The sequence below is a fragment of the Carassius carassius genome, chromosome 13 (assembly GCF_963082965.1).
Source record: "Carassius carassius chromosome 13, fCarCar2.1, whole genome shotgun sequence".
In the NCBI taxonomy this organism is placed as follows: Eukaryota; Metazoa; Chordata; class Actinopteri; order Cypriniformes; family Cyprinidae; genus Carassius; species Carassius carassius.
Window position 1 is genome coordinate 14,154,609 of NC_081767.1, and position 27,386 is coordinate 14,181,994.

At 43.1% G+C, this 27,386-nt stretch overlaps 1 protein-coding gene across 1 annotated transcript in view; it reads right to left on the reverse strand.

Annotated features, from left to right (window-relative positions):
• tcf25 (transcription factor 25 (basic helix-loop-helix)) overlaps positions 1-27,386 on the reverse strand; it is a 241,747-nt gene that overhangs the window by 63,055 nt on the left and 151,306 nt on the right. The window contains exons 13-14 of the mRNA XM_059564786.1: positions 10,385-10,472; positions 10,097-10,255 (exon numbers count right to left, since the gene is read on the reverse strand). Coding sequence (XP_059420769.1) covers positions 10,097-10,255; positions 10,385-10,472 — 247 coding nt within the window. The remainder of the gene's footprint in view (positions 1-10,096; positions 10,256-10,384; positions 10,473-27,386) is intronic.

The window sequence follows — 27,386 nt, forward strand, 5'->3', positions numbered from 1 at the left end:
TTGTTTTGAAATTTAAAAGATGAGACTTTGTCTCTTATCAGAAGTAGCAATATATAAAACGTACTCGGTTACTAACGTAACCTCGGTTCTCTCTAGAAGAGGGAACGAGTACTGCGTCTTAGCTAAGACGCTACGGGAAAAGTCTCATTTCACGAAATACTGAAGCAAAAAATTATCCTTAATTTTGAATTATTGTAAAGCGCATTTGCAGCAGCACACAGCTCATTGGCTGCTCTGCGGCTACTGCACAAGCCTATCGAGCGCAGGCTGATGCAACATCAGACCAATGAGGGCGGTAGTAACCGAGTACGTTCTCTTACGAGAGTTCTCTCGTACTGCGTCTTAGCTAAGACGCTACGGGAACCCCATGTAAAGTGCCGTGCGCGCAGGGATCACACACCAATAAACCTGGAAGCGACGCCCAGGATTTACAGTGCACAGTCACCAGAGGGACTCACAGAGAGTCCAGAACAGGAGGGGGGGGACCCTCCGTCACATATCTAGCAGCGTCCGTAGACGCGGCAATATGACATCACATAGTCAAGGCAAGGCCTGACCAATGTGGTAATGCGGGTCTTACGCAATACTGCCCATATAACAGTCGGCAGCGCATAGCATTTGCGATCTCAGAGTTCCAATCAGGACCCTGATTCCACTATACCGGACAGCAGCTTTGCTTGAACCTCCAGGTTATAGAACCTGATAAATGTAGACGGCGAGGCCCATCCTGCCGCCATACATATATCCTGTAAGGAGATCCCACTAGACCACACCCACGACGAGGCGACGCCTCTTGTGGAGTGTTCTCTGCTCAGTGGGCACTGAAGGCCCCTGGAAGCGTAAGCTAACGCTATGGCGTCAACTATCCATCTGGATAGGCTCTGTCTCGAAACAGCCATTCCCTTGGAACGTCCACTGAACGAGACAAACAGCTGCTCAGTCTGTCTAAAGACAGCGGAGCGAGACACATAAGCTCTTAAAGCCCTAACGGGGCAAAGAAGACTCGAGTCTCCATCCTCTTCTGACACCGACAGGGCAGACAGGGAAATAACCTGAGCCCGAAACGGCGTGTTGTGGGATTTCGGCACATAACCGTGCCTAGGTTTGAGTATGACCCTTGAGTCATTAGGCCCAAACTCCAAGCACGTCGGGCTCACCGAGAGCGCGTGCAGGTCACCCACACGCTTCACTGAAGCGAGAGCCAACAAGAACACTGTCTTGAATGACAGATGTTTGAGGCTAATCGTTCTGATAGGCTCGAAAGGGGAACCTTTCATGGCCTCCAAAACCGTCGAGAGGTCCCATACAGGGACTGACGGAGGTCTGGGAGGATTCAGCCTCCTAGCTCCTCTAAGGAAGCGGATGACCAAATCGTTCCTTCCTATTGACTGACCGAGCGTTGTCTCAGAAAAACGCTGCGATAGCCGCCACGTAAACTTTGAGCGTGGAGGGGGCTCTGCCCTTATCCAACAGCTCCTGTAGGAAGGAGAGAACCTCCGTCACCTCACAACTAAGGGGTGAACGTCCCCGAGCTGTGCACCAGCTGGAGAATACTGACCACTTTGAGGCATATAGCCGGTTTGAGGTATATAGACGTGGTGGCCCTTGATTCTGGGACGAAAGCGCGTCAGCGCGTTCTCTACTGCCAGTATTTCCAGACAGTTGATATGTTGGAGCTTTTCCCGTTCTGCCCACAGGCCAAAGAACGGTCTGCCCTCGAGCAGCGCTCCTCATCCCGAAGTGGAGGCGTCCGTCGACACCATTTTCACTTTTGAGGAAGTCCCCAGGCTTAAACCTGATTGGTACCAGTCGTTCGCTGTCCAGGGTTTCAAGACTGTAACACAGCTCTGATTGACCTTGAGACGCAACTGACCGGATATCCACGCTCTGCGCGGTACTCGCGCTTTCAGCCAGAACTGCAAGGGGCGCATGCGGAGCAGGCCCAACTGAAGAACTGGTGATGCTGAGGCCATGAGACCTAGCATCTTCTGAAATTCTCTGAGCGAGAAGGTCGCGCCGCAGCGGAGAGAGCTCGCTGCGCGCTGAATGCCCAACACGCGCTGTGGCGACAGCCGCGCCGTCATGGAGCGTGAGTCCAGAGCTATACCCAAAAACAGTATCGTCTGACTGGGGTTCAGCGAACCCTTCGTCCAGTTGACACTGAGACCAAGTTTCTCAAGGTGATCGAGTAAAATGGCCCTGTGTTCCACGAGCTCTGATCGTGACTGAGCCAGAATCAGCCAGTTGTCCAAATAGTTCAGCACTCGCATGCTTCTGTGTCTGAGAGGAGCGAGCGCTGCGTCCATGCACTTCGTAAACGTACGAGAAGCCATGGACGAGCCGAACGGCAGGACTGTATACTGGTATGTCTGGCCCTCTAAGGCGAATCTCAAGTATCGCCTGTGACGTGACGCTATCTGTATTTGAAAATACGCGTCCTTCAGATCTATCGACATAAACCAGTCTCCTCTGCGAATATGCGCGAGGAGTCTCCTGGTTGTAAGCATTTTGAAACTGCGTTTCGCCAATGCTTTGTTCAGCCGTCTTAGATCCAGTATGGGTCTGAGACCCCCGTCTTTCTTGGGCACTAGAAAGTATTTGCTGTACAGCCCCCCTTTGCTTTGAGCTTGAGATACAGGCTCCACAGCCCCTCTGCTCAACAGTTTTGATATTTCGGCTCGAAGTAGGTGTGCTACTTCTGTTTTGACCGTAGTTTCGACGCGCGCTAAAAAGGGCGGAGGGCGTTGAAAAAACTGTAGCGAGTTGCCTCCCTTTATAATGTCTAGCACCCAATCCGAAACCCCTGGAAGCGCTGACCCCGCGCAGCGCGGGGCGACGGCCGGTAGAGCGAGAACGGGGTCTCGAGCTGCGTTGCTGACGCTGTTGCGATGAAGCAGCAGGAGGCGGGGGGTGTGGCTGAGAGCTTTGCGGGGCCGGTCTAGCACGACTCGCTGCAGAACCAGAGCGCTTGCCATGTCTGAGAGCGTCAGCCATAGATGCCTCTCAGCCACCGTAGCGGAAGCCATAACTCGTCCCATGGCCTTTGCAGCGGATTTAGTAGCGAAGCACTCCTCAAATCCGCGAGACAGATAGCCTCAGAAGAGAAGAAGCAAGCGCCGTCAGATAGCATCTCAGCGGGACGAGCTATTCCTGAGCCTGCATTTCTCCTGAGCCTGCACCGCTTTCGTCCGCCGTCCAGCAGAGGGCGGGCAAAGGTGCGTCGCTATCGCCTGTTCCACCGGCGGAAGTGACTGGTAGTTCCTGTTTTTAGCATCATCCAGTGTGGAGAATGCTAGTGAGACAGACGAACGAGTTCGCGCTGCATATGGAGCGTTCCAAGCCTTTGCCACCTCTTCGTGAAGCTCAGGAAGAAATGAGGCGGGCTTTGAGTTTGGAGAAGTACGCTCATCCGAAAGGAAACTACCATCCAGCTGGGAACGAGAGGGGGGCGCTGGTGCAGACCACTCGAGGCCAAGGCTCGTCGCAGCCAGCGTGAGCACTCGCATCGGCTCCTTCTCGATGTCAGCTCGTCTGCTGGGCTTCTGAGCAGAAGGCGCGAGATCCCCGGAGCTCGCCCAGCCCTCACTGCCCGAAGCTAGCAGAAAGCACGTGTCCTCTTCCCCCGATGCGGCCCTGAGATCGACTTCCTCGGAAGACGCGGCGGCAGACAGCGGGCGCTGACCATCGGGAAGCGATGCAGGGGAGGCTGGTGAAGCAGGGCGAACCGGCGAGCTCGGTTGAGCTGAAGACGGTTCCGGAATTCGCTGGAAGCGGCGCTTTTTACGGCGCTTCAGCGCAGTGGAGAAATGCAGGCTCAGGAATAGCTCGTCCCGCTGAGATGCTATCTGACGGCGCTTGCTTCTTCTCGTGATCCAACGATGCGTGAGCTTCGCTGGAGAGATGAAAAATCAGGTGAGTCAGCCTTTTCGAGCTCCCTTTATAGGGCTAGGCCACACCCGTTTCGGCGGGAAGTGGCATGGAGGGCGCGAAGCTCGATAGGCTTGTGCAGTTGCCGCAGAGCAGCCAATGAGTGAGCGAGCCGTCTCGCCTATGGCTGTGTGCTGCTGCAAATGCACTTTACAATAATTCAAAATTAAGGATAATTTTTTGCTTCAGTATTTCGTGAAAAGAGACTTTTCCCGTAGCGTCTTAGCTAAGACGCAGTACGAGAGAACTCTCGTAAGAGAACTGAAAGGTTTCAATGTAGATCCACTCATGCAGTGTTTAAAACAAAGCTGTATTACTCCAAGTGTATGTATATATATATATATTCAAAAGCTTGGAGTCAGTATATATAGAAATTAAAACTTATTTAGCACACACATGATGATAAATTAAAACGATTAATACGATAAATGTTACAATGCTGTTCTTTCAATTAAAAAAAAAACTGAAAAAATATATATATGTAGACCAAAACTCAAAAACACAATCATGTACATAAATGCTATTTATATATCATTGTAGCCCGGTTTGTACCGAATACAGTGTTTTCAGACTTTAGAAATGAATATATTTATGAGCAACTGAAAAAAGAACAAAAGTCAAGGCCCCAAAACCCCCTTCAGAGGGTTAAAGGGGCCATTTAATGCGATTTCATTTTCTCCTTTCTCTTTGGAGTGTTACAATATTTTGGGTGCATAAAGAACATTTGTAAATCTGTAAAGACTAAAGTCTCAAATCCAAAGAGATATTCTTTATGAAGGTAAGGAGTCAACCATGCCTACCTAAAACCAGTGTTGTGCCTGAACGCGTTCATTGAACGATAGTTCATGAACTCGTTCATATTTTGGGCGAACGTGAACTGAACGTGCTGTATTACTGCCTGATGAACGTTACTGTGAACTCGTTCATTCTGGTGTCTGTGAACGGCACGCTCTCTCAGGTTAACTTCGTTCAAAAGGGTGCCAGATTTCTATAGAGCCTTCCAGGCGAAACCCCGGCTAAAACACACGGTAAACGGGTCTTAATATGTAGCGGAAAAACACCCAATCTGGCAACACCCGCCACCAGTGTCGCACCGCCGTCCGCCGCATGCGTGACGCGTCATCAAAAAAAAAACAGCAAACGACAGCAGCATGTAGCAAGAAGGCGTATGATCATTTAAAAGAATTTTATGATGTTTATGACAAGGTCGGTGAGAATGGGAGACAAAGCATTAAAGCAACAATGGGGAAATGCTGTCCCCTCAATGCTAATGTAAACCCTGGTTGGATAAGGATTCAAAATTGGATATGAAGATGAAATCTGACGCGTAGCTTCATTGTTAAAACTGATAAAATAATTGCTGTCTGTGATTCTATATGGGCTGTGGCAATAATTATGAAAAATAATAGCTCACAGCAACGTATGGAAAAAAAGAACTATGAACTAGTTCATGTAGAAAGTGAACTTTCCCAACACTGCCTAAAACAGCTCGTTCTAACATGGCCCACATGTCTACGTCAAGATGTGGAAATATTTGCATAACACTGCCCACATAAAGAAAGGTGGCATATCTTTTATTCTCACTGTTGAAAACGCCACCTTGTTGTGGAGAAGCTCTCATTTTGTAAGCAAAACTACTGTACTTTGTTTGGCCTTCCAAAAAAGGACACAACTAGGAATCAGTAAGTTGTATTTACAGTTATCTCAATGAATTACAATGTTGTGGAAAAGTTAATTTATATCAGTAATTCAACTCAAATTGTGAAACTCGTGTATTAAATCAATACAGTGCACACAGACTTAAGTAGTTTAAGTCTTTGGTTCTTTTAATTGTGATGATTCTGGCTCACATTAAAAAAAAACAATCTCAACAAATTAGAATATGGTAAAATGCCAATCGTCTAATCAACTCAAAATACCTGCAAAGTTTTCCTGGGCCTTCAAAATGGTCTCTCAGTTTGGTTCATTAGGCTACACAATCATGGGGAAGACTAATGATCTAATAGTTGTCCACAAGACAATCACTGAAACCCTTCACAAGGAGGGTAAGCCACAAACATTCATTGCCAAAGAAGCTGGCTGTTCACAGAGTGCTGAATCCAAGCACGTTAATACCCCCTGAAGTGTCAGAGGGACTGGAATGTACAGTTGCATCTTACCCTTCAAATCCAACAAAAAAGATAAATTGTGAATCCCTGTATGTAAAAAAAATGCTTAAGGAAACTGGCATGATTGACTTATGGAGGGAACTCCACCCATCTGTGAGACAGTTTACCTTTTTCTCCCACCCTCACACAGTCTATTCAAGGGTTGATTATTTTTTCATGCTCCATTCAGACATGCATAGAATTATAGGTTGTGAAATAGGAACTAGGTATGTTTCAGATCATGCAGGAGTGTATTTAAGACTCCATTTGGATGTTCAACTCAAGAACACCATATGGAGATTGAACACTAGTCTTTTAAATGGACCCCAATGTATGGAATACACTCACCTAAAGGATTATTAGGAACACCATACTAATACTGTGTTTGACCCCCTTTCGCCTTCAGAACTGCCTTAATTCTATGTAGCTTTATTTCAACAAGGTGCTGAAAGCATTGTTTAGACATGTTGGCCCATATTGATAGGATAGCATCTTGCAGTTGATGGAGATTTGTGGGATGCACATCCAGGGCATGAAGCTCCCGTTCCACCACATCCCAAAGATGCTTTATTGGGTTGAGATCTGGTGACTGTGGGGGCCATTTTAGTAGAGTGAACTCATTGTCATGTTCAAGAAACCAATTTGAAATGATTCAAGCTTTGTGACATGGAAGCTGGATGTAGCCATCAGAGGATGGGTACATGGTGGTCATAAAGGGATGGACATGGTCAGAAACAATGCTCAGGTAGGCCGTGGCATTTAAACGATGCCCAATTGGCACCCAAGTGGTACCCGGTGGGGTCTTCTGCTGTTGTAGCCCATCCGCCTCAAGGTTGTGCGTGTTGTGGCTGCACAAATGCTTTGCTGCATACCTCGGTTGTAACGAGTGGTTATTTCAGTCAAAGTTGCTCTTCTATCAGCTTGAATCAGTCTGCCCATTCTCCTCTGACTTCTAGCATCAACAATCAATTTTTGCCCACAGGACTGCCGCATACTGGATGTTTTTCCCTTTTCATACCATTCTTTGTAAACCCTAGAAATGGTAGTGCGTGAAAATCTCAGTAAATGAGCAGATTGTGAAATACTCAGACCGCCCGTCTGGCACCAACAACCATGCCACGCTCAAAATTGCTTAAATCACCTTTCTTCCCATTCTGACATTCAGTTTGGAGTTCAGGAGATTGTCTTGACCAGGACCACACCCCTAAATGCATTGAAGCAACTGCCATGTGATTGGTTGATTAGATAATTGCATTAATGAGAAATTGAACAGGTGTTCCTAATAATCCTTTAGGTGAGTGTATATAAAGAAGGAAATTAAAGATTACGTTGAATTTAATAATAATGAGGTGTTGTCACCAAGTGTTCTATGGGATGCCGCTAAGGCAGTGTTAAAAGGAAAACTTATAAATGTACAATCAATAAAAACAGCAACTTTCATAGTCAAAGTTCCTTTTAAAGCAACTTCTACCTGGAATGGAGAATCTTTGATTAATGAAGGGCCTTCCTTGTGCTAACTGATGATATAAATCAGTGCATGCTTTCCCCTTAACCCCCAGACATTACAGTTATTCATTTACAAGTCTGTCAAGCTATAACGTAAATCAACCATTAATAAAACTAATTTACTCCAAAATCAAACTGTTGTTCATGAACAAGTATTGAAATAATGTTACAGAACTCTGTATGAAAATTAGCTTTGTTATATTAACCTGCTATTTTAGTAATATTGATTTTGGCTATGACAGTTTTACTGGCAATGTACCCTGAGTGAGAGTCAAACAGCTTCTCCGGTGTCCCGGGGGAAATCCTGAAGTCTTTTCCGTGCCCTCTCCTGATGTCACTCTCACTATATACTTTAGGGCATTGTCTATGCTTTTACTGTTCTTGTATATTGTCTTTTGTGTATTGTATATGTTTTATGCATGCTTATGATGGATCACTAGTTAATATAACCTCATCTATATAATGTTTGGTATCAATTAGAGCTGAAGATCTTTGCCCAAACCCGACGGGACCCGATGAGACCCGACGGGTTCGGGCTTAATTTCTATAATCTTACACGGGCTCGGGTTTGCGCTCCAGTTTGCGAGGTAAATGAGCGGTCATGTAATGTGTTTCGATTAACGCGAGAAAGATGCGAAAATGGATGCTGAGTAGGTGTAACGGAGGCTTGCCTCTGGCGATTACGTTTTTGGTTGCACCAGCAACTAAAGCAGTGGATTCAATCATTTTCCTCCACAAAAACATGCAGGCTTAGCCTAATCGCTGTGAGTAAAGGTTTTTCAAATGATAACTAAATATTCATTGAGTCTTAAATGCATAATGTGGACAGAGTATTTATGCTAATGTTGGCATTCTTTTATTAAATGTCAGCTGCTAGTGGCGAAGCAAATCCAGCGGAGCCTTTATCTTAATTTCGTTATTGCCAAATACAAATCTTAATTTAAAATTGATCTTAATTTAATTTGTTTAAAAAAAAGCTCATTTTTATTGGTGCGTTGGTCTATTTATAGGCTAAATGAGCCTATGCCTATTTAGAGTGCTGAGATGTTACGATGTTACAAAAGACTTATTTTATTTCTTTATTCCAACTTCCAAGTGGCCTATAGTCTGCGTTAGTTATGAATCAATTATGTTAAAACACGTATAAATGAATCATTCTTGACAAAAGGAAAAAGAGCTGTGTGTGTGCGCACATTTGAATAATGTCGGGCCGTAAACGGGTTCGGGCTTTTAAAAAGCTGTCAATCAAAATGTATTTGTCGGGCTCGGGTTCTGTCGGGCCTAACTTTTAAGGCCCGATTACAGCTCTAGTATAAATGAGTTTGTATTTTCAGGATCTAAATGAGAGAATATATTATGTGTTGATACCTATGCAACACATTAGTTTTATAAGAACCTTAAAGATTCTTCTTGTGAACCCCCCAATCTAATTTCATGTGCAAGACACCATACTAGAAACAGAGTTGTAAAACTTCCCTCCAAAAGGTACCATTCCTCATTGGCTCACTCAAATCCTGAGGGTGTGACATTGTCACCCTACAGTATATAGATCACTGATCACCAGATCAGGGCGGTTCTTTTAGATTCAGGAATTTCAGGAGAAGATGCTGGGCTAAGAACCTTAAAAACCACCCTAAGCTTGCACCAGGCCTTCGGCCTTGACTTCCCATTCATCAAGATCCTCCGATTCAAACTGGTCTTTCTCATCAACTCGCTTCAGCAGAGACCAACTGGAGTCCCAAAAAGTGCATCAGGACTCTTTTTCAAACAGGCGAGACATGCAAGTATCAAACTTGGTCTTATTAATTGATACATTAAGTATCATATGCATGTTTTACAAAGGTGTGTTTGAACTAAGAGACTGTTTCCTTGAGGCTGTAGATATGCTGAATTTCAAATTGTATCATAACTTAATGTCTTTATTTTTCTTCTCTTTACTGCTTAAGCTTTAACCCTTTTTCCTATGCCAATTGTATGAGTGTGTGTGGGTGTGTGTATGTTAGACTAAGTGTTTATGTAGTTAATAAAGTATTACTTGTATCACACTTGAGGTTGTTCATTGTTTGCTCATAACTGAAGTCCCTAATCATGCAGATTTTTTGCTAAATGCTCTGAGTAGTATTGTACAGTAAGAAAGTTATTTTCCTTAACCAGGAAATTAATGTTCTTAGAATTGACAGACAGTTGATACTGAGAGGTCAAGTAAATACTTACAGCTTATCTAAATATTTATAATTAATCATAACTAGTTATGATTGATTATTCATATTTCCTCTTTGAGATTATTCGCTACATAAACATGCAAATGTGCTGGTAAATTATTTAAATATTTATTTTAAATCTCAGAGATTATTTAAAGTAAATTTAGACCAAAGAGGTTCGGCTGACAAAAAAAAAAAGTTTGGAAGTACTTGGCTTAAATTACATTTTGTAAAAAGGGGCATAATAGGATTCTCTCAAAATCAACAAACTCAAATAGACATAAAAAGCAACATCCGTGTTCAATGATTTCTTACTTGTTTTGGCAGTCCTCCAAATAAGGATCGTGCGAGTCAACCCTCTTCAGCACTTTTCTGACATTCTCCTCCAACCATAGCATCAGTCCAGCTTCTTTCCACAGGCTGTGACAGCGGCCCACATATAGAGCCACTAACTCTGAGAGTGCAGGAGGCTGCCTAAAAGATGCACAAGAAAATAAATACAACTGGATCACATTCATACATGCAATAGTTCTGTCAACATAAATCTTTGGATCTGACTATTTTTAAATATATGAAGAGAGTGTAATAGCTAGAACAAATTACCCAATTTGACTTGATGGCCCAAAGAATGCATGAGAAGACACCAAAGCATCAGGTTGAACTGTACATAAGTCCAAAAGGGGCATCAGTGCTGCAAAACATTTTGACACACAACATTCAAAAGCATTCTGCATTCACACTGCAAGCCTTACAGTGCTTAATTGTGATTTATTGGCAAAATAAATCAATGCTATTTCGGGGGGCTGTCTGAATGATTGTTCAAACTATCACAGCAGAACTGTGACAAAGGTTAATTTAGAGTGATGTAAAGTTACATGAATTCTGCTATGACTATTTAGACTGAGGTCTCATTTCAAAACATGATACCTGTATCATATTATGGAAGTGGACCAAAACAGAATCATACAGATCAAATCGCAAATCAAATCGGGTTGTTTGTAGTCTTGACTTCTGATTCCTCATTGCCATGCCATTTCATTGAGCTGATAACTTTTCTCACTTTACTAGCAAGACGTTGTATTCTGATGCATTGGAAAGGTTCTCACGTGCCCTTTCATACTGGTGGATGACTTTCTTGGCTCCATGGTCAAATTATCAAAAATGTGGTTACCCTTCCTTGAGCATGTTTAAACTCTGCCACTGGATGCAGTCTCTCTTGATTAATTTTCCATTTACACTGTACTATTATTACTCAATTTGTCCCGATTGTGCACCTTTGTATTTTCATGTTAGTAGCACACATTTGTAACAAAGCAATTATATTATTACTTTTTTACTTTTTTCCCTTTAATGCTTGTTTTATTACTTTGTCTTGTGGTTGTTTTAAACATTCTCTGTAAGGTTACAAAAACTCAAAGTCCACTCTAAAAGGAGTTATTCTCTTTAACAGAAAATGTTTTTAAGACCTACAAAATACAGCACATTCTCACTACAGCATGCTTCTTTATTTAGATATTGTGGGGTCACAATGTCACTAAAACACTCATTCCCGCCTACTGAATACACAAAAAAGGAGGCAAGGCCTGGTTGAGCTGCACAAGAGAAGCAAGAGAGGAGCTGCTTTAGTAACATGTAACCATGGAAAACTGGTATATCGTTGTCACTTGCGAAAACAGAATGGCGGTGCAGCAAGTGGAAACCATAGGATGTATATGTGCATATAAAGGGGCGATATAATAATTTGATCCCTTGCCATGTCACAAGAGTGAAACCTGACACGTGTTTTTTTAATTTTATTTATTTACTTTTTTTATACAGATGCTTGCATAAAAAAGGCTTACCAAAACAGTTACTGTTCAATTTTTTTTTTTTTTAACATTTGCTAGGTTGGTAGATGCACTGGGGACCAGTTTATAGCACTTTAAACTGGAAAAGGTCAGATTTCATTATATGTGACCTTTAAGCCTTTTTTAAAGTAATAACTTTTACTTATAGCAAAATATTTTCCCGGTGGCTTTCCTAAAGAGAGGAAAAAAAACAAGCCCATTTTCTTTCAATCAGTACCACCCACCCATCCCTCACAGCTCACTCAAAGAATCCAGAGGAAAAAAAATAAAATAAAATAAACCTTAAGCATTTAATTTTTTTATTATTCCTATTTAAAACACTTTTTAAAATTTTATGATATATTATCGTACCTTATTATTTGAAGCTCAGTTACACTAATGTATGTAATGTTAGCAAAGAGGAGCCAACAAGCAATTTCAAAGTTACGGACAAGTGATAAGTGTTACCCAACAGTTTGTCAGTGGGAAATTGAGAAATATTTTTTGTGCTTTCTCAGTCAGACACAGCCAAACAAGCAGTGCTTTTATTTATTTATTTTTTTAAACCAGAGAGATCTCTTCTACATCTTTATATAATTATACCTTGCGCCACAGAAACTAAAAAAAAAAAAAACAGGTAAGGCAAACCCACCCATATACTATATTACAATATTTTTTTTTTTACTTATTGCTAACAATTATTACTGATCAGTTTCATTTAGCATACCCTTGTAACTTTGTAAAGACCATGTGAACAAAGTGGTTTTAGGAGAGTTTATGATGGCTTTTAAGCTAAAGTTAGTTTACATTTTAGACTTATTTGCTCCACACATTTTGTAATTTGGAAACCCCTACGAGCAGACTGTTGTTATGTTTCTGAATTCAATCTTTCCAGAACAAAGGCAGCGAGTGGTGGTGGGATGTCAATGGAAACAAGATGACTGCAAGAATTCAGATTAAAGAAAAAATTTAAGGGCTTTAGTGTTGCACAAGATGTAAACTGTCACATTGCAATTTTTTGCAAATATAATGCTGACTATAAATATCTTGCAGAAAAAAATGTCTTGTGAACCAATAAAATATTTTTAGACTGAAATCCAAGCAAACTTTTACACTAGCACTTTTTGTAAGCACCTGAGTTAGATTAACAACAGAGTTTGGTACATTTGGATGAGTTGGAAAATTAGCCTATTTTCAAAAATAGTGGGTCAAGATCAAGCTACAGTAGATAGACAGCCTAAATGGGCATTACCGCCGGCGTACCGCCGTAATGGTAACTGAAATTCAGTCGCATGTTAAAATCATTCGCGAAACTACTGCCAGGTGTCGCAAAGGGACGGATTGCGAAATTAATTTAATTGTAAAATGAGATAAAAGGAGGAAGTAAAACAACAATAACATTATGATATAACATTGTAACATCTTTAAAAAATATTAAAACATTTACAGTGAGTTCATTTCAAAACGTAGGATAGTCTTAGGCTACAGTCTACTCATCAAAAATTAAAAGAAGACCTTTACACAAAGGATTATATGCATGCTATTGTTATTAAACAGTAAATAAATATAAGGCCTATGTGTATAAATATATATATATATATAAAGCTAAATGTTTTAATTTCATTTTCATTTCGGTTCATTCTTGGTTTTAAAAAAATCTTCAGGTTTCATATGCAGAGCGAAATGAGAACGCTCCAGCATTTAGCAATAATTCGTATTAACTCTGTTATTATTCTTGATTTTTCAAACTACCAACACTTTGCATTTTTGAATTATGCCTTATGTGTGAGCAAAAATTAAGTAATATTTGTTTCAGCTGTTTGATCGCGCTGGTGCCTCGCGCACATATTCACTGGAAACAGCAGTCGTTCACCAGCCATTTGGCGTGAGCACTTTGACATATTGTTAATTATGATTGTTTTTCCATCGATACTGAAACACGCGTGAACTACACAGCCTATTTTACCTCATGAATAACAGTTAAGCTTCAAAGGGGCAACATCACGAATATGGAAACATTTGGATTTCTCCTGAATGAGAAAGCCCAACCTTACCTTATGCTTAGCTTTAAATTAGCTTTAAAGTAAGACTTGCGTTTACTGACCTAATAAACCCTTTTGGAGTCAAGCAAAATGTCACCAGGCCCACTCATCGTTTTAATCATACACTAGATTTAATTATATCGCATGGAATCGATCTTACTGCTACAGATATCGTACCTCAATGTGATGATATTACAGACCATTCCCTTGTATCGTGCATGCTGCATGTCACTGATATTAACTATATGTCTCAGCGTTACCGTCTGGGCAGAACTATTGTTCCAGTCACCAAAGACAGTTCTCTTACGAGAGCTCTCTCGTACTGCGTCTTAGATAAGACGCTACGGGAAAAGTCTCTTTTCACGAAATACTGAAGCAAAAAATTATCCTTAATTTTGTAAAGCGCATTTGCAGCAGTACACAGCCATAGGCGAGACGGCTCGTTCGCTCATTGGCTTGTTCTGCGGCAATTGCACAGCCTATCGAGCGCGGGCTGATGCAACATCAGACCAATAAGGGCGCTTCGCGCCCTTCTTGCCACTTCCCGCCGAAACGAGTGTGGTCCAACCTATAAAAGGAGCTCGAAAAGGCTGACTCACCTGATTTTTCATCTCTTCAGCGAAGCTCATGCATCGCTGGATCACGGAGGAAGCAAGCGCCGTCTGAGAAAGCACATCAGCAGGACGAGCCATTCTGAAGCTGCTGGCATCGCCGCCTTCCACTGCCGTTCCTGCTGCGCTATCCGGCGCCTTTATCCTTTCAATTCTGTTATATCCAAGCTGTTCTTTATGTGTGTGTGTGTGTTCGCCCTGCGACACACACTCGTAAAAGAGCTCGCGTCTTTTTTAAGATGCCTTCCTGCGGCTCGTCAGAGCCCCACTCAGCGAGGGAGACCGGTACGTCATCTGTGTCTCCTGCCTGGGTGAAGATCATGCAGCGCTCGCACTCGCTGACGGCGGATGCCCCCACTGCGAGCTGTTGCTATGGTGACTCTGAGGACTCGCCTGGCCTTTTTCTTTGAGCCTGCATTCTCCGCTGCGCTGAGGCGCCGTAAAAGCATCGCTTCTAGCGGATTCCGGAACCGTCGGTTGGACCACAGGACCGTTTTACTCGATCACCTCGAGAAGCTCGGCCTCAGTGTCAATTGGGCAGGAGTTCGCTGAACCCCAGTCAGACGATCCTGTTTCTGGGTATAGTTCTGAACTCGTGTTCCATGACGGCGCGGCTGTCACCACAGCGCGCGATGGGCATTCAGCGCGCAGCGAGTTATTCCCGGTGGGCAGCGCCTGCTGTTTGCCGGCGCGTCGTCCGAGGAAGTCGATCTCAGGGCCACGTCGGAGGAAGAGGACACGCGCTCTCTGCTAGCTTCGGGCAGTGAGGGCTGGGCGAGCTCCGAGGATCTCGCGCCTTCTGCTCAGAAGCCCAGCAGACGAGCTGACATTGAGAAGGAACCGGGGCGAATGCTCGTGTTGGCCGCGATGAGTCTCGGCCGCGAGTGGTTTGCACCAGTGCCCCCCCTCTCGTTCCCGGCTTGATGGTATTTCCCTTTCGGATGAGCGTACTTCTCAAAGCCCGCCTCATTTCTTCCTGAGCTTCACGAAGAGGTGGCGAAGGCTTGGAACGCTCCATATTCAGCGCGAACTCGTTCGTCTGTCTCACTAGCATTCTCCACACTGATGATGCTAAAAACAGGAACTACCACTCACTTCCGCCGGTGGAACAGGCGATAGCCACGCACCTTTGTCCCCACTCTGCTGGACGGGGGCAAAAGCGGTGTTGCCATCTAAAGCCTGCTGTGTGACGCTGCGTCGACACTACTAACGATGGCTGCTTCATCGAAGCGCAGGTGTACGAGTTCCGCTGTGGCCGAGCTCTCACCCAAGCGCGCCGCTGTTTCAGTTCCAGGAATTGTGACTGTCTCAGCGTTTTCTGCAATGCGCAAGCCTGCACAATTGCCCGCTTGCCTGCACACAAAAGCCGTTATCACAACAGCTTCAGCAACGCAGCTCGAGACCCCCGTTCTCGCTCTACTGGCCACCGCCCCGCGCCGCGGGGACCGCGACAGAGGATTACGGTGAGGCCGGGAGCCCCGAAGCCATCCTAGGAAAGCCATCTACGCATGCTGCATGACGCTGTTTCAGTTCCAGAGATTGTGACTGTTTCAGCGTTTTTTGCAATGCGCAAGCCTGTACGGTTGCCCGCTTGCCTGCACACAAAAACCGTTATCACGGCTACCCAGATATTTCCCGAAAAAGGTGTAATTTCTGGTGTCCCGGCCACGGCCGATGGTGCTATAAATGTAGTGACGATGCCCACTGCTCAGTGCCCATCTCCTCATATAAGCACAGCCCTTCACACAGGGCTCGCGCCCATGAAAGCGACTCAAGTCGATCACGCGCACTACATAGTAGACGTGCCCACTCCTCAGTGCCCACAATCACTATGTCACACGCGTCATGTGGTTTCTGTAAAAATGAAACCCGTGCACGTTCGTCCGGCCACGGCCGATGGTGCTATAAATGTAGTGACGATGCCCACTCCTCAGTGCCCATCTCCACATGTAAGCACAGCCCTGCACACAGGGCCTGCGCCCATAAAAGAGACTCAAGTCGATCGCGCACACTGCATAGTAAGCGTGCCCACCCCTCAGTGCCCACAATTACTATGTCACACGCGTCATGTGGTTTCTGTAAAAAAAAAAAAACCTGTGCACACTCGTCCGGCCACGGCCGATGGTGCTATAAATGCAGTGACGATGCCCACTCCTCAGTGCCCATCTCCACATGTAAGCACAGCCCTGCACACAGGGCTCGCGCACATAAGATCGACACAGATCGGTCGAGCGCGCCGCATAGTAAACGTGCCCACTCCCCAGTGCCCACATACACTATGTCACATACGGCGCGTGGCTTCTGTAAAAACGAGGCCCGTGCACGTACGCTCTGCACAGGCAGACAGCGAGTTGAAAGTGGCATATGCAGCCCACAGTCACTCGCAGACATATCGAGTCCCACGGGACCTGCTCAGCCTTCCCCCAGTCGGTTAAGCGCCGGGTCGGGGTCGAGGAGGAGCGATCTGCCCGCTGTGATCAGCGCGCTCCCCGCCTCAAATGCGCAGCATACCCGAGCGCCGCCGTTGCCCGGTCAACAGAGCGCGCTTCGCATCCAGCCCTTAGCCATTCATGCAGATGCATGGTCAGCGCTTCCAGGGGTATCGGATTGGGTGCTAGGCATTATAAAGAGAGGCTACTCGCTACAGTTTTTTTCGACGCCCTCCGTGCTTTTCAGCGCGCGTCGAAACTACGGTCAAAACAGAAGTAGCACACATACTTCGGGCCGAAATATCAAAACTGTTGAGCAAAGGGGCTGTAGAGCCTGTGTCTCAAGCTCAAAGCGAGGGGGGGGGGCTGTACAGCAGATACTCTCTGGTGCCCAAGAGAGACAGGGGTCTCAGACCCATACTGGATCTAAGACAGCTGAACAAGGCATTGATGAAACGCAGTTTCAAAATGCTTACGACCAGGAAACTCCTCGCGCAGATTCGCAGAGGGGACTGGTTCATGTCAATAGATCTGAGGGACGCGTATTTTCAAATACAGATAGCGTCAAACCACAGGCGATATTTGAGATTCGCCTTCGAGGGCCAGGCATACCAGTTTACAGTCCTCCGTGGCTCCTCGTACGTTTACGAGGTGCATGGATGCAGCGCTCGCTCCTCTCAGACTCAGAGGCATACGAGTGCTGAATTATTTGGACGACTGGCTGGTTCTGGCCCGATCACGAGCGGAGCTCGTGGACCGCAGGGCCGTTTTACTCGATCACCTCGAGAAGCTCGGCCTCAGTGTCAATTGGGCGAAGAGTTCGCTGAACCCCAGTCAGACGATCCTGTTTCTGGGTATAGTTCTGAACTCGTGTTCCATGACGGCGCGGCTGTCACCACAGCGCGCGATGGGCATTCAGCGCGCAGCGAGTTATTTCCGCTGCGGCGCGACAGTGTCGCTCAAACACTGTCAAAAGATGCTGGGTCTCATGGCCTCAGCATCTCCGGTTCTGCGGCTGGGCCTGCTCCGCATGCGCCCCCTGCAGTTCTGGCTGAAGGCACGGGTGCCGCGCAGAGCGTGGGTGTCTTGCCGGCTGCATTTCAAGGTCGATCAGAGCTGTGTTGCGGCTCTAGCACCTTGGACAGCGAACGGCTGGTACCGATCAGGTGTAAGCCTGGGGACTTCCCCAAGTGTGAAAATGGTGTCGACGGACGCCTCCACTTCAGGATGGGGAGCGCTGCTCGAAGGCAGACCGTCCTTTGGCCTATGGTCAGAACGGGAAAAGCTCCATCATATCAACTGCCTGGAAATGCTGGCAGTGGAGAACGCGCTGACGCGCTTTTGTCCCCATATCAAGGATCACCACGTCGTAGTCCGTTCGGACAACATGTCCGTGGTGTCCTACATAAATCGGTCGAAAATCCCGAAACCTGTGCAGGCTGACGGAACGCCTCCTGGTTTGGGCTCAGCGCAACGTGCGCTCGCTGAGAGCAGTGCACGTGCCTGGACTGCAGAATCTGGGTCCAGACAGGCTGTCCAGAGGCAATGTTCCTACGGGCGAATGGTCTCTACACCCGCAAACAGTCCGGCTGTTGTGGGAGAGCCGAAAGCGCGCTGTCATGGAGATGGCCGTGCTGCCCGCTTTATGCGTTCCCTCCCGTCTCCCTCCGTCCGCAGGTGATAGAACGGGTGAGAGAAACAAGATGTTCAATACTGCTTGTAGCACCTCTTTGGAAGAACCAACCATGGTTCCCAGATTTGATGCAGTTAGCAGATGTCGCCCCGTGGCCGGTACCGTTGAGGAGGGACCTCCTCTCGCAGGCCAGGGGCTCGATTTGGCACCCTCAACCGGAGTTGTGGTCCCTCCATGTGTGGGCGCTCAACGGTTACCCGCTGATCTCGCAGTGGGAGTGCTAAATACCATCACTCAGGCTAGAGCTCCGTCGACACGACGTCTGTATGCCTCGAAGTGGTCGGTGTTCTCCAGCTGGTGCACAGCTCGAGGTTATTCACCCCTTAGTTGTGAGGTGACGGAGGTCCTCTCCTTCCTACAGGAGCTGTTGGATAAGGGCAGAGCCCCTTATCCAACATTCAACATTCCATCCACGCTCAAAGTTTATGTGGCGGCCATCGCGGCGTTTTCTGAAACGGCGTCCGGTCAGTCAATAGGAAGGAACGATTTAGTCATCCGGTTCCTCAGAGGAGCTAGGAGGCTGAATCCTCCCAGACCCCGTCAGTCCCTATGTGGGACCTCTCGGCGGTTTTGGAGGCCTTGAAGGGTCCCCCTTTTGAGCCTATCCAATCGGTTAGCCTTCAGCATCTGTCGTTCAAGACAGTATTCTTGTTGGCTCTCGCTTCTGTGAAGCGAGTGGGTGATTTGCACGCGCTCGCGGTGAGCCAGTCGTGCTTGGAGTTTGGGCCCAATGACTCAAGGGTCATACTCAAACCTAGGCACGGTTATGTGCCGAAATCCCTCAACACACCGTTTCGGGCTCAGGTTATTGCCCTGTCTGCACTGCCGGTGTCAGGGGAGGATGGAGACTCGAGTCTTCTTTGCCCTGTCAGGGTTTTAAGAGCTTATGTGTCTCGCTCTGCTGCCTTTCGGCAGACGGAGCAGCTGTTTGTCTCGTTCGGTGGACGTTTCAAGGGAATGGCTGTTTCGAGACAGACTCTATCCAGATGGATAGTTGACGCCATAGCGTTAGCTTACGCTTCCAGGGCCTTCAGTGCCCGTTGGGCGTCAGAGCACACTCCACAAGAGGCGTCGCCTCGTCGTGGGTGTGGTCTACTTGGATCTTCTTGCAGGATATATGTATGGCGGCAGGTTGGGCCTCGCCGTCTACATTTATCAGGTTCTATAACCTGAAGGTCCCCGCCTTGCAAGCAAGGCTGTTGTCGGTATAGTCGAATCAGGGCCCTGAGGGGAATTCTGAGTTCACGGGCGCTATGCGCTGCCGACTGTTATATGGGCAGTATTGCGTAAGACCGCATTGCCACATTGGTCAGGGCTTGCCTCGGCTGTGTGATGTCATATTGCCGCATCTACGGATACTGCTAGATATAGGACGGAGGGCTTTTTCCCTTTTCTGTCCTGGACTCTCTGTGAGTCCCTCAGGTGACTGTGCACTGTAAATCCTGGGCGTTGCTTCAGGTTTATTGGTGTGTGATCCCTGCGCGCACGGCGTTTTACATTGGGTTCCCGTAGCGTCTTAGCTAAGACGCAGTACGAGAGAGCTCTCGTAAGAGAACTTCTCTCTAGAAGAGCGAACGAGTACTGCGTTCTCTGCCGTGCGCACGATTCACTCTGGTTCGCTTCGGCGATGAAATAAATCAGGTGAGTCAGCCTTTTCGAGCTCCTTTTATAGGTTGGGCCACACCCGTTTCGGCGGGAAGTGGCAAGAAGGGCGCGAAGCTAGAGAGAACCGAGGTTACGTTTAGTAACCGAGTACGATTTGCAAATAACCTGCCTGATCTATCTCAACTGCTATTTGTACCCAAAAATACACATGAATTAAACGAAATGACTGACAACATGGGCACTATTTTCTCTAATACATTAGAAGCTGTTGCCCCCATCAAATTGAAAAAGGTTAGAGAAAAACGTACTGTGCCATGGTATAACAGTAATACTCACTCTCTCAAGAAAGTAACTCGTAGTCTTGAACGCAAATGGAGAAAAACTAACTTGGACGTTTTTAGAATTGCATGGAAATACAGTATGTCCAGCTATAGACAGGCTCTAAAAACTGCTAGGGCAGAGCATATCCACAAACTCATAGAAAATAACCAAAACAATACAAGGTTTTTATTTAGCACAGTGGCTAAATTAACAAATTACCAGACGCCACCTGATTCAAATATTCCACCAACGTTAAATAGTAATGACTTTATGAATTTCTTCACTGATAAAATAGATAACATTAGAAATACAATAGCGAATGTAGATTCAACAGCGTCTAACACTTCTGTTTCATCCATCGCACCCAAAGATAAACTGCAGTGCTTTACAAATATAGGACAGGAAGAGCTAAATAAACTTATCACTGTATCTAAACCAACAACATGTTTATTAGATCCTGTACCCACTAAATTACTGAAAGAGTTGTTACCTGTAGCCGAAGAACCGCTTCTCAATATTATTAACTCGTCGTTATCTTTAGGTCACGTCCCAAAACCATTCAACCTGGCGGTTATTAAGCCTCTTATTAAGAAACCAAAACTAGATCCTAGTGAACTGGCAAATTATAGGCCTATTTCAAATCTTCCATTTATGTCTAAAATTTTTGAAAAAGTTGTGTCTGCTCAATTGAGCACCTTCCTGCACAAAAATGATCTGTATGAAGATTTCAGTCAGGTTTCAGGCCCCACCATAGCACAGAAACTGCTCTTGTTAAAATTACAAATGACCTGCTTCTTGCGTCAGATCAAGGCTGCATCTCATTTCTAGTTTTACTTGATCTTAGTGCTGCGTTCAACACCATAGATCATGAAATACTCATAGATCGATTACAAAACTATACAGGTATTCAAGGGCAGGCTCTAAGATGGTTTAGATCCTACCTGTCCGATCTAGGTGTTATATTAGACAGCAACTAGTCTTTTGAAAATCACATTTTCCATGTTACAAAAACTGCATTCTTCCATCTTAGAAACATTGCCAAGCTACGAAACATGTTGTCTGTTTCTGATGCAGAAAAGCTAGTTCATGCATTCATGACCTCTAGACTGGACTATCGTAATGCACTTCTAGGTGGTTGTCCTGCTTCTTCAATAAACAAGCTACAGGTAGTCCAAAATGCAGCGGCTAGAGTCCTTACCAGGTCAAGAAAATATGATCATATTACCCCAATTTTACAGTCTCTGCACTGGCTACCTATTAAGTTCCGTATCAGTTACAAATGATCATTACTTACCTATAAGGCCCTAAATGGTTTAGCTCCTGCGTACCTAACTAGCCTTCTACCACGCTACAATCCATCACGCTACCTAAGGTCACAAAACGCTGGACTTTTGGTAGTTCCTAGGATAGCAAAGTCCACTAAAGGAGGTAGAGCTTTTTCACATTTGGCTCCCAAACTCTGGAATAGCCTTCCTGATAATGTTCGGGGTTCAGACACACTCTCTCTGTTTAAATCTAGATTAAAAACACATCTCTTTCGCCAAGCATTTGAATAATGTATCTTAAATTGTGAGTATAGTTGTATCTGATCAAATGTGCATTCTTATTCTTTAGCTTGGGTTAAACTAATTAATTTTACTTTGTTGGAACAGTAGCTATGCTAATGATGTCTCTATTTGTTTCTATGTTTTACCACGGGATTTACATCCCGTGGTAACTAGGATTTACACAAGCTCCAGTCTGGATCCAGAACACCTGAGAAGAGTGATGATGATGCTAACCCTGAATCAACAACAGAACTAACAAATATTGCTACAAGTGTGACTGCACCATATAATAATAATTATTAATTATTAATAATATTAATAATGTTCATCATCTGGCTGACTACGACTTGTATAAATTTTTCTACAAATCCTGTCATACATGCACAAACTGACAGTCACCACTTATAAGCTATTACTAAATATTGTAGAAACAATTTTCTGTAAAGTTGCTTTGTAGCGATTTGTATTGTAAAAAGCGCTATACAAATAAACTTGAATTGAAAAAAAGAAATTTAAATTATTATTATTATTTGTTTTTTCTTATAGCTAAGCCTATATTATTATATACTGCAATTATATTTATCCATTAGAATTATATATTTTTAATAATTGTTTTGTTCTGATAAATTTGTTAAATTTAAAGGACTTGTTGTAAAGTGAAGGGAACTAAAAATATCCTCTTGGTACATTATAACATTATAAGGCCAGCCATTATTATTTCTAAATGTAATATAATGCAACTTATACATGACTTATATTTTTTCCTCTCACAAACTGATTTATTTTTTAGCGTGTTTAAAAAAAAAACATGCAGCAAACGAATATAGGAGATGAATCTGTTAAAATGCAACCTATACACGACTTATATTTTTTTGACAAACTTTATTTTTTAGCGTGTTTAAAAAATAAAAAATAAAGAAAACATGCAGCAAATGAAAATATGCGATTAATCCGTTAAAATTTGTTACTCTGGGTTAACAGTAATTATAATTGTTAGATATTTCAGAACAGAGCCTGCATGGGCCTAAACTAGGCTATCCAGGATTATTATCATTTTTTTCATTGCATCTGAAAATGACTTCGTGCATCACATTCACTTCACGCGCTCTGGCGCAGCTCTAGCCTCCTGCGATGCTCAGCTGTGGACAATTTAAAAATGTTTGATATAAAGGTTGCTGTCCCATTTTATACAGGAATTGTTTATTTAAAAAAATCGAATTATATTGTTAGTTCTAATTATATTGTTAACACAAGTTCATTTAGGCTATTTAACATGCACTGTGACATTTCACCATTTTTTACTTATAAACTCCTTGAGAATTTAAAGTTAGTTTAATAGTATTTAAATTCAAGTTTAAAAAAAAGAGGGTTTTAACTGCTTAAATTATTTTTATTAATTAATAATATGTTATGTTTATTCTTGTAGAAAATAAGTGTTTATTCTTTAAGAAAATAAGGGAAAAAATAAGGGACGATCCAAATATTTGTTTTGCTTCACCTATTTATGTAGGCTACAATTATTCAAATTAAATAAATAAATAAATAAATAAATAATAATAAAATAATGTCATTTAAAAATGCAATCGGCCTGAGTAATTTTGACCATTATAGAATTGTGACTTTAAAAGTTAGTGATTTAGGAGGTGAAAATACTGTGAAATTACAAATGGCATGGATTTTAGAGCATAACAACTTAAGGTTTATGAAACATTAGCCAATAAAGACTGTTTTAAACAACAGAACTTAAAGTTGTGAACTAAAATACTATTTCAACCATACAGCTTGTGAATAAATGAAATGCATACTTTTCATAACATGTAATTATTCATAAAATGCATAACATTTCTGGTGTTTGGATTTGTACTTCAATATAATGAGCTCCAAGTTTAAGAATAGCCCTAAACTAGTTTCTCTCTCTCTCTCTCTAACAACATTAGCTCAATGAAATACGTGAAGCTGCATCACTGAGCGCGAGTCCCGCGCGCTGTGAGGCGGGAACAGAGGATTCCGCTTGGTCTTAAAGTTTTCCGCAAACATCCACGATCACAAATAACAATGATTTTTGTAAAATAATGATTCATTATCAATTGATAATTTGTTATTATCATTATGGTCTTGTGAAAATAATAATATGGTCTGCGAGAAAATAATGAATACAAAAAGTAGTGCTGCTGAGTGCAGGCATGTTTCAACTCAGTAACATGAAAACACATCATTCTTCACAGCCAAAACACAGACCGAATTCTGTTCAGCTGGAGGGGGTTGGGTTTTTTGGGGGTAGTTATGTATGGCTTGTGGGGGTCGAGATAAAGGTGTGAATCTCTTGCTCTTTCATATGGACTTATGAGGCTTGTGAGTGTCTTATGAGGCTTTCAAAGTTGCTGAACAGTGTGACGAGTGGGGCGGGGCCGAGGGATGTGGGAACACGAGTGAGGCCGGTGGAGTGATTGGGAAATCCGCTACACCTGCGACCCACCACCGGTCTTGAGTCCCACAGAGGAGATGGAAGGATATAAAACTGGAGCGACGACAGTGAAGGACGAGAGAGGACCAGGCCTGGGCTTTTAGTTGTGTTTTGGTTTTTATTTGCGCGCACCAGTCGTCCGTGAGGGGCTAGTGCGCTGTTTTGTGTTTATTTTGTTATTAAAGTTTCATTGTGATTGTCCGCCGGTTCCCGCCTCCTTCTTGCCGAAGATTATTAGAGTTTTTATCATTACAAACAGGTTTATATAGGACTGTTGTTTTGGTTAAAATAGACTAGTAGGGTACAATTGTAATAGCGTAACAGTGGCTGGGATTAGGGATGTAACGATTACCGGTTTGACAATAAATCATGATTAAATTCCCAACGGTTAGTATTACTGTTTCATCTTTTTATTAACATTAAAACTGTATTAGATTACCATGATTTAAACAACTGGCGATAAATGAATACAGTCAAGCATAAAGCACAGTTTTCAGTAACAGTCTCGGGGGCGCACAGTAGAGTAGTTTCGTTTTGAGTCAAAACAGGGCGAAAAAGCTGGGAGGTTGTAAAAGAGTTCTGAGGGAATTATTTAAATGAATATATGAATTAATGAATATGAACATACCTCTGAAGGTTTTGACTCTCTTCAGAAACTATTTGATGGCATTTTGTTTTCATATTTGCTCCATGTAATAGCTTAACCCTCTGGAGTCGTTTAACGCGGATACGCGTTATGAGTCATTTTCTCCTGATAACCCCGAAAAGAACTTAAATTACACTTTCAGTTTTAATCGTACAGATAAGAGCAATACATCAATCGAATCTGTAAAGGGTTTACTTTTTTTTGGATACAGACATGACAACAACAAAACTTTGTGCACTTGTAAAATAAAGATAACAAACAAGGTGTGCTGTCTGCAGCCTTTGTCTGCGCTGATCTTCATTTACAAAAACGTCATTAAAATGAACTGTAACTCCGTGAATACTCAACGAAGAGACATGAGAGAGATATCTATAGAAAGCTTGACATGTCTACTTTTAAACAAAACAAGTGCCGCCGAAAACAGATATTCTGTGATAAAGTAATCCATATGAAAACAACGCGATGTCCGTATTTCACGTCTCCTTTCATTATATCTAATGTGACCACGCCCCCGCGCTGAACGCTCTATTCAGATTCAAACTGAAGCGCTCGGCTTGAATACGCCCATAACAGAAGAAAACGCAGTCAGACTGTTCTTCAAGTTCTTTTACTTTACTGTTTGCTTCGCGATGAGAGGAATAAGACATAATTCACCCCAAAAAGATGTGATGTGGTTGAGGATTTGAGAAATGAATTTCCTCAGAAAAAAAGAATGAAGTGCTTCATTCAGCAGAGATCATGAACATGAGTAAGTCTCTTTTTATTTATTTATATACTTGTACTAGTTTTCACATAACGTGTAAACATTTTACTAGTTAGACTTTTTCCAAAGACTTTTTCCAAACTATAATTCCTGACTAAATGTATAATCAAGTGAAACATTATGAAGTTTCAATAACAATATACAATACTATACCATTCAAAAGCTTGATGTAAATAATATAAATGTAACAAATAGATAACTAACAAATTTAAAAACAATGCTGTTCTTTCAATTTATTCCCCCTAAAAAACCTGAAAAATATTCTAAGCTCTTTTCAACATTAATAGTAATGATAATAATAACAATAAATGGTTTTTTTTTGTAGAAAATAAGATTGTTAAAAGGATTTCTGAAGGATTGTGTGACTGGAGTAATGATGCCAAAATATTAGTTTGAAAGTCAGCTTTGATTGTTCCTAATAAACTGTTTAACTGCTCCCCCAAGTGGATATTAAATTATGTTGTGGGATAATTAAATATATTCTTAATAAACTACAAACATAAAATTATATACATTTATTTTGTCCTCACATTCTTTGCTATAGCACACTGATATAAAATACATGAAATGAGTCCTGGAGCAATCTAGAAAAGTAATGAGTTGAAAGCCACATGTCTCATGAGTTTCTATTTCAAATCTGAATAAAATATCATGAAAAATGAGACTCCTGCAAATATTTTTCTGAGACTATGTCTAGACCCCCCACCCCCTATATATAAGAAAATATATTTCCTAATAGTATTGAAGGCTTCTACAAATTATTTAGTCAGTAAAAATACCACTGCATAGTTTTTTTCAGTTATAAAACACTAGACAGAAACTAAGCACTAGAAAAATACAATAAGAATAATTTGAGTAAGAAAAATAAGTATAATAAGAATAATAAAAAAAGATTTAACTTTGTATGCCAATTACAGAACATCCTGAGATTGCTAGAAATGCAGTATTTACAATGAATTACAATGCAAATAAGTACTGATGTGATGATGACCACTTATAAAGATGGTAATAACACAAATGTGCCAAAGTAAATAATCCACTCTCTCTATTCACTTTGATAGCCATGATCATTCAGTAATAGCGAGCTGATTTGGGCTGATTTGCACTCAAACAGATGGTAATCATGCAGATACATTCACATTCAACATAAAACACACTCTCACATATATAAAAACTGTTGAAAAATAAAACAAAGAAAAAGGCGATCGCTATAAGTTCCGCCTCCATCAGCTGACAGGTGCGTCAGAGCGCGTCACGAGGAAGCGCCAAATTCAAATAAACTATCTTTCGCCTATCTTTCATTCATTCTTTTTTCCGGTGGATCGCCTCATTCTGTTTGTGACACTGTACGCTGCAAAACCATGCCTTTTTTTACTACCAAGATGCAGTTTCCGACCGTGAATTATTCAATAACGGATGCAAACAGTTCTGTCGCTGAAGAACTGAAACGTAAACAAAGGAATTATGATCCATATTACAATGTTATTGCTTCGTTGGACTAAACATGCTTCATGAGATGTCGTTCAGTGGACCCTTACCTTTCTAACTAAACCGGGATTTACAGCTGTGGATGTTTTTATGACTCGTTATTACGACGGATCTGGTATGTACAGCATTTCTAATGTTCATGTTTGTATGTGTACTGCTTACACAAATGT